Consider the following 14,462-nt stretch of genomic DNA (forward strand, 5'->3'; position numbering starts at 1 on the left):
CTTAACTGCCCCAGTTCCTGCTATTTTGAAGTTTTTGGTGAATATTTTTAATCCTAGCGCCAGCTTTTCTGTGGTAAAGGTACAATTGGCAGCAATCTCTAATTTTTCCTTAGAGAATTCTGTTTCTTTGGCTTTGTCCAAGCTTTGTAAGGCCTTTTTGAAAGCTTTACTAAGGCCTCTGGTCAAGGACACAATGCCCCCTTGGGATCTCACCCTAGTGCTACAAGCCCTAGTTTCTCCCGACTTCAAACCAGTGGCTACAGTTGACTTGCAATTCCAGTCTTGAAAAACAGCATTCCTGGTTGCCATTACCTCTGCAGAGGGTTTGAGATCCAAGCCTTATCTGACAAGCCTCCTTATATGGTTTCATAACGATAGTTTCCCCTATGGACAAATCCCTCATTCCTTCCATAAGTGGCATCACTCTAATATTAACCAGGTTATTAATCTTCCTGTTTTCACAAATTTCCAGAATAAAGGAGTATAAATTGCACTTGCTTGATCACAGGCAATTGCGTTTCTATTTGCATAGAACAAAATCCTTTCGCAGTCTGATCAGCTTTGTTTCCTTTTCCAAGCCCTTCTTCGGAAAGCCTGTCTCAAAGGTGCAACTATTGCTCGAAGGATTTCTGAGAGCATTTCATTGGACTATCGAGCTAAAGGGCCATTTCCACCAGGTCTGTAGCTACTTTTGCGGCCTTCTGGTCAAGGGTTTCCTTGGATCTTTGCTCTGCAGCTACCTGGGTGTCGTCATATACATTTATGTCCCATTATAAGTTTGATCATCTTGCCAGGAGCAGGGCATCCTTTGGCTCAGCCGTGCTCCAGAACATCCTTCCATAAGCACCTCCCAGGGCTGTTTGGTAGCTTGGGACTCTGTCCCACAGGTTGAAGACCAAATGTAAACTTCAGATAAGCTTTTATCTGAGGTGTTGCTTTTCATTTGTTTTCAACCGTCCCTCCCTCCTTTCCCCCTGCCTTGTATGGGCTGTGCAGTGGACCAGATGGAAGATGCATAGCCCCCCTACTTTGGCAAGCTTTTTCCTTTTTTGAGCTAATGGGTGCTAATGCCAGGGCTTTAGGCATATGTTAGGTTAAGGTGCTACTGTCTGCAGCAAACTCTTTCCGATGGGATGAATGGGGGTACTATGGGTAGGGGAGGAGCTTGGATCCGATGCTGGAAAATGTGGCAGTCAGATCCGTACAGGATCCATATTCCCACAGATTGAAAACAAATGAAAAGGAACAACTCTGATGGAAAGTTATGGTGAGTGCATAACTTTTTTGTCCTTTATGGTAAGTCTCTAAGAATTTAAGAACTTGGTTTGGCTCCCTTGTGGCCTTTTAAATGGAGTAAACCAGCTTTACAACAGTTTCTGAAGTTCTGTACGTTTTGGAACAAAAGGTCTTAAGCTTGATTAAAATACAGCTTGGTGGCATTCTGTGTGGCATGTTTTTTTATGTAGTTATTTAATACATTTGTGGAAATTTTTGGTTACTATGATTTTTCTGTTTGTACATGTACCTGTCTTGTGATTTAATAAAGGTGTTTAATAGGGGTACAACCATTAAAGAAAGTGCATGCAATTTGGTATATTCCAGTTTATTTTAAGATTTGAGTATTACTTTGGTGTCTTTCTGTTAGGTCACTCGGCCAGAGTTCTGAATCTTGCAATGTCTCCTGATGGCTCCACTGTAGTATCGGCAGCTGCAGACGAAACACTGCGACTGTGGAAGTGCTTTGATATTGACATAATCAAGAAAAAGGAAAAAGAGAAAGCTGCTAAAGCTGTCAGCAGTCTTACCCTGCAAAGCATACGATAAGGTGCCAAGAAGATGTGTAAATGTCCTGTAGGAGTGCCAGAATTATGGAGACGAGTGAATGACTAATGTAGTAAAGTTTGTAATTTAAGAAAAGAATGTATAATACTATAAGCTGCTCAAATTGTTGCAGAGTTTTAACTTTTTATCAACTTCAAGTGTAACCGAAAATAAAGATTTCAAAAAAAAAAAAAGCTTGATCTGGACATGAGCTCGTCTTTTTGCTTGAGCCCTAGTCTGCTTTGAAATGGGATTGTCTGAACGTGACCATTGGATAGTAGTGCCTAGGTCTTGCGTGAAGAATGCTTCAGTTTACAAGTGAGCTGGATGGAGACTTTTCAGTCACGATTCTACTTAAAGTAATTTGGAATAAAATGTACAGTACATGGGCAAAACAGTACTGGGTCATCTTGAAAGGTGTTTGATAGCATGAGTGCTTAATCAACTTTCTCCCATTTTTTTTTTTTTGCTTGGGGTTTGGGTGATGACAGTTTGCAGTCTCTTCAGTGCCACTGTCCTACCTTTGGTCATGCTTATCACAGGTCTTCTCTTACTCTGTCCATCCATCACTTTGCCTTGGCTTCCTCTTGCTGCTTCCCCCTCTCTCAAATCTTCACCAGATTCTTCTCTGTTGTCCTCACCTCTGTCCCACAGTGTGCATCCTACCATCTCTCAGGCATTTAATCTCAATCACTTCTAGCTTCCTCAAGGGCTCTGTCTTCACTGCCCAGGTTTGTCATACTGCATTACTGTTTTTATACACCTTTTCAGTTTCTCTGGCATTCTTCTGTCGCACACTTTCCCCCTGACATTCTTTTCTAGTTAGCTGTAGCCCCCCTGAATTTAGCTTTGACCTCATTCAGACTTCCCAGCCACCCCACCCAGATAGTTGAAGCAGTTAACCTGTTCCACTGTTTTCCTTTTACCTCAGTTATTTGCTTTGGATTCCTCATGCCCATTTGCTGCAGTGACAACTGTTTTGTCTGAACATTTTTCATACCATGTGTCTTCAGTTTTGCATTCAATTTCCTTATTTACTGATCAGTCTGCTTGTAATGATGCTTATTGCATAAAGCGGCTTTGTTTATCTGTCAGTTACTACCTGTTTGCTAATGTAGTCTCTCACCAGTATGAATAAGTGGGCTCAGCTGAAACCTGAGGAGTCTTACTGGGACCCCTGTAAGTTGAAACATTCTTACCGGTTATCAGGTACTTGTACATAACTTGCACGAATTGTACAGATTCTGGAACTTTAAACCATTACAGGGCTGCCCAAATAAGCTTTCTTGGGTATTCCTATACTTGGAGAAAGTACATGACCGTTTCCTCCTCTCTATTCAACTGTCATGTTGGTTGTGTTGTATCCTGATCTGAATCAGAACTGCTCCTCTCATGTTCTGCTATGCATATTCATTTGTCACGCTCTCCAGCACACTTGTGCAGTGTGACAGAAGCTTGGTACCGCTGTGCTTATGGATGTCCTTCCTTGACTTCCAAGGATAGCTGTAAGGCTGGCCAGCATACCAAAGCTTTGGGCCCTTCCATGCAATGTACATCAGACTTGTCCTACATTCTAGACACGGAACACAAGTGACTTACAAGAGTCAAATCCTCAACTTTGCCGCCAGTCTGCTGTTTGAATTTGGTCCGAAAAGTTATCTGCCCTAGACTAGGAGCTGATGTGAGAAATAAGAACCCTGTTAGGGTCTCCGTTTCATTGTGAATTTTATTGAAGGTACATGTCCAGAAAGAAAAGTGTGTGAGGTAGACTCTCCATAAAGGCAGACAAAGACGTGCCTTTTTTGTTTGGGTGCAGACCACAGCCACTTTCCTCTAGGTTTGAGGTCAAACGGTTCCTAAAAGGCATCCTTCATATTAGGCTTCCAAGAAAACACTCTTCCGAGCCTTTTCTTTGTTGAGAAATTGACCCAGCTTCCTTTTGAACCAGCAGAATCTTCCTCTTTAAAACTGTATTTGGAAACATGTTGATGGTCTTTACTTCTGCTAAGAGTCTGTCAACTTCAGGACCTTAATGGCAGTTCCTCTTTTTTTCTTTTCTACAAAAAACAGAAAAGCATCTTTGAACCTTTAAACCACTCCTACTTTTAGGCCTAAAGTAGTCTGTGTTTTTGAATCAGTCTTCCTCCTCTCCTTAATAGTGAGGGTTTTCCATTCTTTAGATTTGCATATATAGCTCAAATATTTGGACAAGACCAAAGGTATTGGGAAATCTTCAGGAGAAGCGACTGGGTTTAGCTGTTTCTAAGCAAACTATCTCCATGAATTTTAAAGCCATTTTTGTTTTCATGCTAAGTAACTTCCTTCTATTTGTGCTCATCCTACTAGGACAGTTGCCTCTTCTAGAGGTTATTTCAAGGTTCTCTATACTACACCCACTTCACAAGCTATTTGGTTTTCTGTGCATACATTTAACTAGTTGAATGTAATTTCTAGGGCCAGGGCAGGTTTTGCCAGTTTTATCCTTAATGGGTTTTTGGAGGGTTCCTCTGATCCTTCAGTTCTTTACAGTAGCTCTAGTGCTCTCCCTATTATAAGGAATAAGCAATAGTAATTATGGAAGGACATGGTATGGTTGTGAAAACTTAATATTCTGTTCCTCCCTTCCTGCTGTTTTTCTCCCTTTGTCTGGGGAGGGGTCTCCTTATTTATGGGTGTGCACTTACCATTGACTAGGGCAATTCAGTTCTGAGGATTTGGTGCTAGTACATAACTTGTGTACATTGGGTCTTGTATGTAGGGCATATGTACATATGATGCTTGGAAGGGCCTAAGATTTTGGTATGCTGGCTGGACATATGGCCAATCCTCCAAGATATCCCTAATGTAAAATACTGCAGCAATGATGAAACATGTATTATGATAAGTCTTACAACTGTACTTGTACAGTGATACTAGTATGATTAATCTCCAATCTGGGATGCATCTTTCTCAATACTGCTTAGGAGCCATTTCTCCCCTTTCTCATCAACACCTTTATCATATCTGCCATGAACCTCATCTGACCTACTTTTCCTGACTTCATTTTCCTTATTGCTGTTGTATCGTCTATGGTGGGCTTCTCTATCATTGTGGCCATGTCTGGGACAGTACAGATTCTGTCTGGTTTTCTTCATTCAGAAGCTGCCTGATGTACTCCTTCCTTCTACCTCTGTCCTGTGTAATGATGAGTTGGTTGGTCTTATTGATCACTGCTGCATAGGATAGAACAGCCAACCAGCTTCCAAAGCTTCAGGGCACCTTCCACATGCCCAAACAGATCAAGTTTAGTTGCCTTAAAAGCCAGGTTTGGCCCCTAACCCTTTTGGAGCTTTCCTGCTGGCAGTGTGTGCCTCTTCAGAGTATCAACAGTCTGCTTGTGCTGTTCAGTCGCTGGGTAGACAAGTTCCCTTTTGGGGGGGAAACCTTCCACATTTTAATGCTTTAACTTACTAGCCTGTGTGAGGAAAGTACATTTTAAGCTAGGAATATATTCAGCTTTGCTGCATTTTAAACCGTGCACACTTTTGTGAGACTGTTAAAAGTTAATCATTATAAACATTTTTTTCTATGGAAAACTATTACTTTTGGGCTGGTGAAGTGTGTATGTATAATATATTGTATTGAAAAAAGTGACTTTGTACTATTGAAATTTTACCAGCTTGTGCTTGGTTTCCACAGGAAGGAGGTACCATTTTTGACTAGCATGAAACTACCTGTCCTGCTTCCAGCCAGTACAGTTAGCTAAATAGCCTTTGCCACCACAGCAGGCTAGCAGTGTGCCTCAGCTGCAGGTGGGTGAATCTGCTTTGGCAAAAAGCTGGCTCCTCAGACCAGTGATCTTTGTGGGTTTCACCGTTGCCGTCATTACATTTGGGGTACCCCTCAGTCAGCCTGATTATCAGTCTTGGGTCCTGCGTCGGTTGCTGTCTCATCTTCCATGTCAGGTAGTTGGGGGGGGGGGTATAAAGCATGCAGCAGATGCCATTACCCCAGTCTTCTTGCTATGCGGTGCCCAAAGCAGAAGGCAAGTGCCGGTCGGCTGACTCCTGAAATTTTTATTTTAGAGTTTCAGAACCGAAGTCTTCAAAGCTAAGTACCCCATTGGGGATCCTTTTTCTTACGCTAAACCGATGTCAGAAAAAGTTAACTGTATTTCTTGTGGAAAGCAAATGCTGCTTAGGCCCAGACCACTACGTCCCTTGCGGTCAGTTTTGTGCCTTATTCAAACCTCGAACTATTCGTAGTATGTTCATTTTCGCATCTAAATATTTTGGTACTTGGTTCAATTATCCAGAAATGGCTTCGGTATGCCACCAGACTACAGATATTCCAAAAAAACACAAAGACCGCATAGGTCTAAAGCTGCCGATGACGTTTCCGTTAAGCTAGTCGCCAGTTTGCTGGTACTCCAGTGCTTTTGCAGCCCCTGATGCCCGCTTCTTCAGATTCGCAGGCCTCTACTGAGACCCATTCGGAGTCTGGTATGCTGCGAGATGCTTCTTCAATTGTTGAGTGGAACCTGCGGATGTCTCTACCTTGGATGGGTCCGGAGCCGCTGTGCAGGCACTGGCTTCTGAGGATGTATTCAGGCCTACTGACTTGCATATTAAACAGACACCGTCTTAAAGGCCTAAAACTCGATCCACGCCTAAAAATCCAACACCCAGACTGCATGGTCAGGCCCATATGCCTAAAAAACAAATAAGAATGGCTGAAGACCTTATAGCCACCCTTCTCCCTCCGAGACTTAGAACTGATTTTCCTTCTGATTCTTCTGATCAGTATTCTGAAGTTTGTTTTTTCTGATGACCAAGAGTTGCCCTTATCTACCTATAAGGATTCTGATGCAGAGCACTCAATTCCCTCTGCTTCCCATCCAGAGGATTTCTCTTTTGGTGAAACTTTGCATACTCATGGGGAGCATTTCCGCTGGGAAAGCCAGGATTACGGACTCCAAAAAGAGGCTTAGGGAATTCTTACTCCTACCTCAACCTCCTATACCTCCTGTACTGGACATTGTAGATGATGCCGTCTTGGAATATGGCCTGACCCCTGACACTTTACCTCCAGTTCCCAGAAAACCTGACCAGTCTCTAATACTGTCAAGTTCCTCTTAAGAATCCTACTGCAGATCCTGAGACCATTTCACAGGGACCCAAAGGTATTAAGGTTACTACTGCCAAAAACCCTACCCCCTCTGAGAGATTCCAGGGCCCTGGACAGATGGGCTAAGAAGGTATACACTTCTGCTACTTTGGCCATTAGAGCCTTAAACTGCCAGTTTTATATGTTAGTATCAGCAGCATATTGGATTCCTTAAACAGAAAATGATTCCTGACTCTGCTGAAAATAAATACAGGATTTGATGCATTCTGCTGAATTGGTAAACATACTTTGCAATGTTTTGATTCATTAGAGGCATCTTGCAGGGCTGCTGTTACTGGGTCTGTACTTAGAAGGCATGCTTTGCTTAAGGGGCAAACTGCTAGATCATGTTAAAGCTAAATTACTGGATGCTCCCGTAAACCAAGACCGCCTGTTTGGCAACAATGCAGAAGTACTTAAAGGTGGAGGAAAAAGCTAAATCTATGCAAACTGTTAAGATTTCCCACAAGTACAGCCTCCCAGATTAAGTAGGCACTGGCCTAAGAATTAGTCTTTCCTGTCTCTTCCAGGCCCTCTGTCCAAACCCAGGACCAGCAGACCACTCAGGCTTCAGTCTCAAGGTACTTGCAGGCCTAAGCAGTGGGGGCCTCCCACTTCCAAAGCTGGAAGTAAGACACCCCCCATGGTAATCTGTCACAATGACTTAACTTTAAATCTTCCAAGCCCTGCTCAACTGACTTTCTTCTTTAGGGGGGGAAGATCGCCCTGCATGCAAAAAACTGGGAACTCCCCTGCTCAACTGACTTGTTTCTTTAGGGGGGAAGATCGCCCTGCATGCAAAAAACTGGGAACTCATTACCCAAGACAAATGGGTTTTAAATACAGTCTCCCAAGGATACAGATTCCACTTCCAATCCTTACCAACCCCAAACAGTTGGCCAGACCTACCCCCAAATCCATGGGTTAGAGGCTCAAAAGCAGGTTTTCTCTCTTCTAAGTATCAGGGCTATTCAGCCTGTCCCAGAAGAGGAATGGGGGCAAGGTTTTTTACTCAAAACTTTTCCTGGTACCCAGAAAAGACAATTCCTGGCAGCCTATCCTGGACCTGTCTACCCTAATTACCTTTTTGGTAATCCCAAAATTCAAAATGCTAACTCATCAGCTGCTTCCCATGCTATGCAAAAATGCCTGGTTGGCAACACTGGATTTAAAGGAAGCCTACCTGCACATCCCAATAAGGGAATCTTGCAGAAGATACCTACGCTTCAGAGCAGGCTACATGCACTACTAGTTCTTTGCACTGCCCTTTGGCTTATCTACTGCGCCCAGGGTATTCACAAAGTGCCTAGCTCTAGTCATTGCAGTCTGCAGGCAAAGAAATATTCAAATATACCCATACCTGGACGATTGTCTAATTCAGGCAGAAAGCCGGGACATACTATTAAATCTGGCATTCGTAAAGAAATTACTAACTTCTCTGGGGTACACCATAAACGAAAAAATCCCATCTAGTACCCTGCCAACAAATTGTATTCCTGGGAGCAAGCTTGAATACAACTTCTCATATGGCCTACCTCACGCCAGAAAAAAAATTTGACAGCCTACTTCAAACTACTGGCCACAAAGTCCCAGCTATCTGCAAGCCCTGGGGTTCATGGCCTCTTGCATTCTACTAATTCCATATGCAAGACTGCATATGAGGAAACTACAATTGTATCTAAAAGCCTATGGTGTCAACATTCTCAGGACCTAGAATCAATGATTCCTATCATCCCTTGTCTAAAGACATTCTTTTGGTGGGCAGAGGCCTGCCACCACAACATGGAACTGCTATTTACTCTACCCACTGCCGCCCAAACCCTACCAGACGCATCAGACTATGCGGGGGGAGGGGGGGCTCACTTGGCAAGGCAGTGCATTCAGGGCAAATGGAACCGGAGTCAAATGCACCTGCATATCAATCAAAAAGAAATGTTAGCTTTACAGAATGCTCTGACAGCCTTCAAGGACCACATTCCTCCAGGACAATTATTGGTAAAGACTGACAACACCACTGTTATGTGGTACACAAGCAAGGGGGAACCCACTCATACCCTCTCTGCAAACTAGCCATGGCTCTGTGGAACACAACCTTCAGCTACTAAGTGCACCTACAAGCTCAATTCCTGCCAGGCAAGCTAAATACACTGGCAGATGACCTAAGCAGAAATCTCATGGACCCACACGAGTGGAAACTTGAACCAAAGATATACAACCTTTTGAGAAACAAATGGGGGAGCCCAAAGATGGACCTGTTTGCCTCCCCTCAGAACTATCAATTGGACAAATTCTGCACAAGGGCTCCCCACAGACCAGCTTGGAAAGTGGGTGCTCTGTCCTTCACCTGGAAAAACGCATCAGTTTATGCCTATCCCCCTCTGCCTCTCCAAAGTTTTACTAAGGATCAAACAGGACAAACCAACGACAATACTCACTGCACCAGACTGGCCAAGCCAACATTGGTACCCCCTCTTGCGCAATGTCACTGCTGGAACCATGGCGCCTGCTTCAGACCCCTGACCTGCTGTCCCAGCAGGAGGGCCAAATTCTGCACCCCCAGCTTCAAACCCTGAACCTTGCAGTTTGGCTAATTACCTGAGCTCCCTGTTACCATCCCTCAGTAAGAAAGTGATGGTTGTCATTCTGGAGGCAAGGAGGCCTAGTACTGGAAAATCCTATGCTGAAAAAATGGAAAATATTCTGTTCCTGGAGCCAAACTCAGGTGATGGACACAAGTGCCTGATTTACTGCACATTCTTCAATACTTAACTGAGATGCTTCAAAAGAGCCTTTCCTTTTCTTCCATTAAAATTCATGCCTCTGCTATTTCAGCACATTATAATAGAGCCCACCCCTCTTCTCTCATCCACTGCTGAAGCAATTCAGAGGGGCTAAAAACTTATGACCACACAGGAGAGCCCCTACTCCAGCCTGGGACCTTAACTTTGTATTGGAAAGGCTCACTCTACCTCCCTTTGAGCCAGCTGCAAATGCAGAGCCGAAATTCCTTTCTTGGAAAACAGCCTTCCTTCTAGCCATCACTTCAGCAAGAAGGATGTCTGAATTACAGGCTGTCATGGCAGTGGAGCCTTTCATAATCTTTCATGCGGACAGGGTGTCACTCAGGACCAATCCTTCCTTTATGCCCAAGGTGGTATACAGTGTGGCCCTTAATCAGTCCATTCATTTGCCAACCTTTTCTAATCCACAGAACAAAGGGGAATGAATATTGCACTCCTTGGATGTGCACAGACAACTTAGATTTTACTTGGACAGGATTAAGCCTCTCAAGAAATCTGAGCAGCTGCTGGTTGCATTTGCTGTAGGGGCAGAGGGGAAGGCCATTACAGAGCAAACAATTTCTAAGTGGATAAGCCATTGCATTTATTTCTACTATAAGCACCATGGAAAACCTGCCCCACAGGGGATAAGACCACATTCCACCAGGGCTGCATCTACCTCTACAGCCATTCTCAGAGGTGTCCCTACCAGGGACATCCTAGAAACTGCTACCTGGAGTTCTGTACATGCCTTCACCAAGCATTACCACTTGCCATTTTTTCCTAAATCCAGAGCTGGTTTTGCCACTGCAGTCTTGCATGGCCTAATAGCTGGTCCTAATGCTCTCTAATTGCCCCCTCCCTTCCTTAGCTTTGGGAATCTACCCAAATGTAATGACTGCAACAGTGAAACGTGAAGAGCATAGTACAGTTGTGTACATTTACCATAAATGTAGATGTTAGATTGTATTCACTGTTGCAGTCCTGGTTACCCTCCCTCCAGTCCCCCTGACTGCTATTGACTATACCTCTCCTTTTGTTTTCTGTACTTAAAGCTTTCTGGTGTATTTGCTTTTTGTTGGAGGGTGTAACCTTTTATATAATTGCTTCCCATTGTGGGGGCACCTGACATCTGGGGCAAGAAAAACTGATGTAATGGTGTTGGATGCATGCTTTATACCCCTGACTTCCTCATGCCATGGAAGATGAGACCGCAACTGACGCAGGACCCAAGACTTTGATAATGAGGCTGACTGAGGGCTACCTGCAAGCAGATAACCCAAATGTAATGACTGCAACAGTAAAATACACTAACATTTACATTTATGGCATGTGTACACAACTGTACTTTCTTCCCCAAATCCCTCTGGCCCATATAGCCACTGTAAACTGGGGGATAATTTCCAGCAGCTGTTGGAGTTGGCTCAGTGGGTAAAGGAGAACCACTTTTGTTGGAGGGTGTCCCTGCTTAACCAGAATGCTGTGACCACCCTTGAAGCTGTTGCCATTAAAAATCCTGTTTGCCCTAAAGAAACCAAAAGCTAAATGTGTAGCTTTTCCTTCAATTTCACTGGACAGTAGTACTTTGACTCTGGGTTTTGTACAAGTTGACCCTTATGTTTCTGGTAAGAAAAAGGTGCTCCTGCTTTCATGAAGAGATTCAAGAAATTGAATCTGGAGATGAATGTGATGGGGCTCTGAGGAGAGTATATTTTAATCTCCCTATCAAGGATTCTCTTTGAGCCTATACTTCCAGAATGTGCCAGCAATTTCAGTGAGAAAACATGTTTCTGATCTCAAAAGCTATGAAATGTTACAACTGGAATTTTCAGCACCTCCACCCAATTTCCCCAGTGCTGCCAGAATTGGAGGATGTTTATCACAGCCTGTGGTTTCCCTGATAACCAAACTGGTGTGCCTACAAGCAAAGTTCCTCAGTCTTTCAAATTTCTGTGGATTTTTCCCAGACCTGACACAGCTGCTATAGCTTTATTCAATCCAGTAGCTGCCAAGCATTTTAATTCTAATCTCTCCCTTTCTGACAAGGATTGTATAACCAGTTTAAGTTGCGGGGGCAACAACTTTAAATCTGAAGTAGTTAACTTAATTTTATTTGCAACCTGTGGGTGTTTGGATCCATACCAAATCCGAGGCAGCAACTTTACAAGCATCTGCTCAGAGTTCCTCCCCCTTACCCATAACCCACCACCATCTCCTGCCTTCCCTCCGATCTCATTTGCCACTTTGTACATCAGCATCATGGTCTCCGTAGCTCTGAGCCTTAGGGTTATTGTAAGTGCTTTTTGGTATATATTTGTAAAGTTTTTTCAGTTGGTTCCTTTTCCTCCCCTAAATGCTTACTTGTCTGTTAAAAAAAAGTTTAGTTTTGTGAGGTAGTTATAATGTAGGCCCTTCCCTATAGTGTGTACGTGGTCCATGTATTGGGGTTTGTTAGGTGTGGCTGCTTTTGTTAGAATGTCAGAACAGCCTAAACCTACCTTCAAGAAATGCAGTGTGGCCATAAGCTTTAACCGGAGGATGGTCGCACTCTGTGTTTGCCTGGGCGTAGCCCATTTATCTGCCCAGTGCAGTGTGTGTGCGCACTGGATTTAACCTGAGGGCCTGAAAGATAGGAAGGCCAAACCGGTGGCAAAAGGGGATAGGCTCTGTAAACTCTCTCTGGATTGGGAGTCCTTCCCTAGTCTGCTTTCCGAGGTATCAAGACCAGTGTCTCCCTGGCTCTACTCCTCCAGATTCTCCAGAGCTGACTAAGCCTTTGGAGCCGAGGCCTTCCTCCAGATCTTCACAATGACCAGCCAGATTAGTCTGTCGCTTCCTCGTGCTCGACTCTGAGTCTCTGAAATGGATATGGACAGGATGAGATTTATTCAGACCCAAATCCAGATGGGAGTCTTGTCCTCCCTCTGGAGGGGAGGGGGCCTCCATGCCATTCTTTCATCCGATTTCTCCTTCCCCGATCCAGCCTGCAGTGTCGGGGTTTATGGATCAAGGATCTTCGGAGCTGGAGATTTGGTGCAGACTGTTCCAGCGATTTACCAAGTTCCTCAGATCCAAGTGGCTCTCTGGGCTGAGGATGGGGAGTCTGACCCGAGGATATGGAGGTGTAGTCTACTCCGACCTTATCTAATCCGAACAGTTCATTCGGAGCTCCGGCTACCCTAGCCTCTGCCATGGTCCTCACGGCGGACCCGGGGAGAGTTTTCTCCTTGGGTGCTAAGGAGGTGTGCTCTCAATCCGTGTTCGTGGTGGAGAGGGTTCTCTCCCAAGGATAGAGACTCCAGCCTTTTTTCTTGGATTCCACCCAGACTCCCTCTGATTCGGTTACAACTCTCTTCAGCTTGTCTCAGGGACATCCTGTGCTAGAGGAGCCCCAGGCAGTTCCCTTGGAGGAACACCCCAGTGGCTCTCGAGCCCTCTTCAGAGTTCCATTGAAGAGGGGTCCTCATAAGCAGACATGCAAAAGGAGGCACCTGGACTCTCCTGATTCCCTTATAGAAGACACTGATTTAGATGGGGAAGATTCCCCTGGGTCACCTCCAGAGGATGGCTCTTTTGAAGACATGGAGATCCCCCGCCAGAGGGGAGGCTGTTCAGCCCCAAAACTCTGGAGGCTTTTGGTATGGGCCCATCCATGTCCTGGGTGTCCCCACCTGCGGATCCCTTATTGGGTCTTACCATGCTCTCATGGAAGGAGCCTGATACCATAGAGCAGATACCTAAATGCGCAGACAAGATTCTTTCTCCACCCTCTAACAAACCAGCATGGTATAAGGTATCCCCTGTGGACACTATGGTGGTTGTAGCAGCCACCAAGAGGGAACTGGCTCAGGAAAGTTCCTCTGTCCACCCTCCAGACAAGGAGTCCAGGACTGTGGATCGATTTGGGAAGCGAGTATATTCTTCAGTGACATTTTCCATCCGAGCGCTGAACTACTTGGCACATTATACGACGGCAGCGAGACCTAGTCACGGAATTACCTGAGTCGCCCCCAGGGTCTTTGTTGCCGGAGGGCAAGCGTCTGTTCTCAGTGAATGTAGACTCTGAAATCAGTATCAGACATGTCCATGCGCCTCCTTTCCCATGCTACAGGAGGAGCAGCTAGGGCGGCTGGGACCAGCATAGCTATGAGGCGACACACTTGTCTCAGATTGTCAGTTTGCTGACCCCTTCAGGGCGTCTTTTACGAATGCTTCAGTTCTTCTCTTCTTAGGAAGACCGTATGCGACACCCTTGTTCAGAGTGAAAGACAGGAAGACTGTCTGCCGTTGGAATACTCTTCTCCAGCCCTCGATACTTTTCCAGGAATCTGAGAGGGCAAAAGATGTGGTTCCGGAAATCAGTTTTCCCGGGACTCTCAGGACAACTCATCCCCTAGAGGCAGAGGGGGACATGATAGATGCTGTTCCAGAGGCAGAGGGGATCTGAGGAACTTTGTCTAGAGCCCTTCTTGGACAGGCCCGCGCAGTAGCCCTGAGGGGTTGCCCAACTGTCCTGCTCTAGAGGCATTCGGGAGAAGATGATCATTGCACCCAACGATGTGGGAAGTCCATAACTGCAGATCATTGGGTGCTTCAAATATCCAGAGGTTGCACCATCCCGTTTTGTTGCCCCTCCATCCCAACCAAAGCACCTCCCAGATGTCCCACCTGCTCAAAGGGAGATGGCAACGCTAGCTCATTTCCAAGCTGTCAAAA

At 45.0% G+C, this 14,462-nt stretch overlaps 1 protein-coding gene across 1 annotated transcript in view; it reads left to right on the top strand.

Annotated features, from left to right (window-relative positions):
• Positions 1-2,027, top strand: part of CDC20 (cell division cycle 20) — a 710,318-nt gene extending 708,291 nt beyond the window's left edge. Inside the window, exon 11 of the mRNA XM_044085408.1 lies at positions 1,646-2,027. Coding sequence (XP_043941343.1) covers positions 1,646-1,824 — 179 coding nt within the window. The 3' untranslated portion in view covers positions 1,825-2,027. The remainder of the gene's footprint in view (positions 1-1,645) is intronic.
• Positions 2,028-14,462: the final 12,435 nt, after the last annotated feature.

Source organism: Protopterus annectens, chromosome 10.part0 (genome assembly GCF_019279795.1).
Source record: "Protopterus annectens isolate FY-2018-M chromosome 10.part0, PAN1.0, whole genome shotgun sequence".
NCBI lineage: Eukaryota > Metazoa > Chordata > Ceratodontiformes > Protopteridae > Protopterus > Protopterus annectens.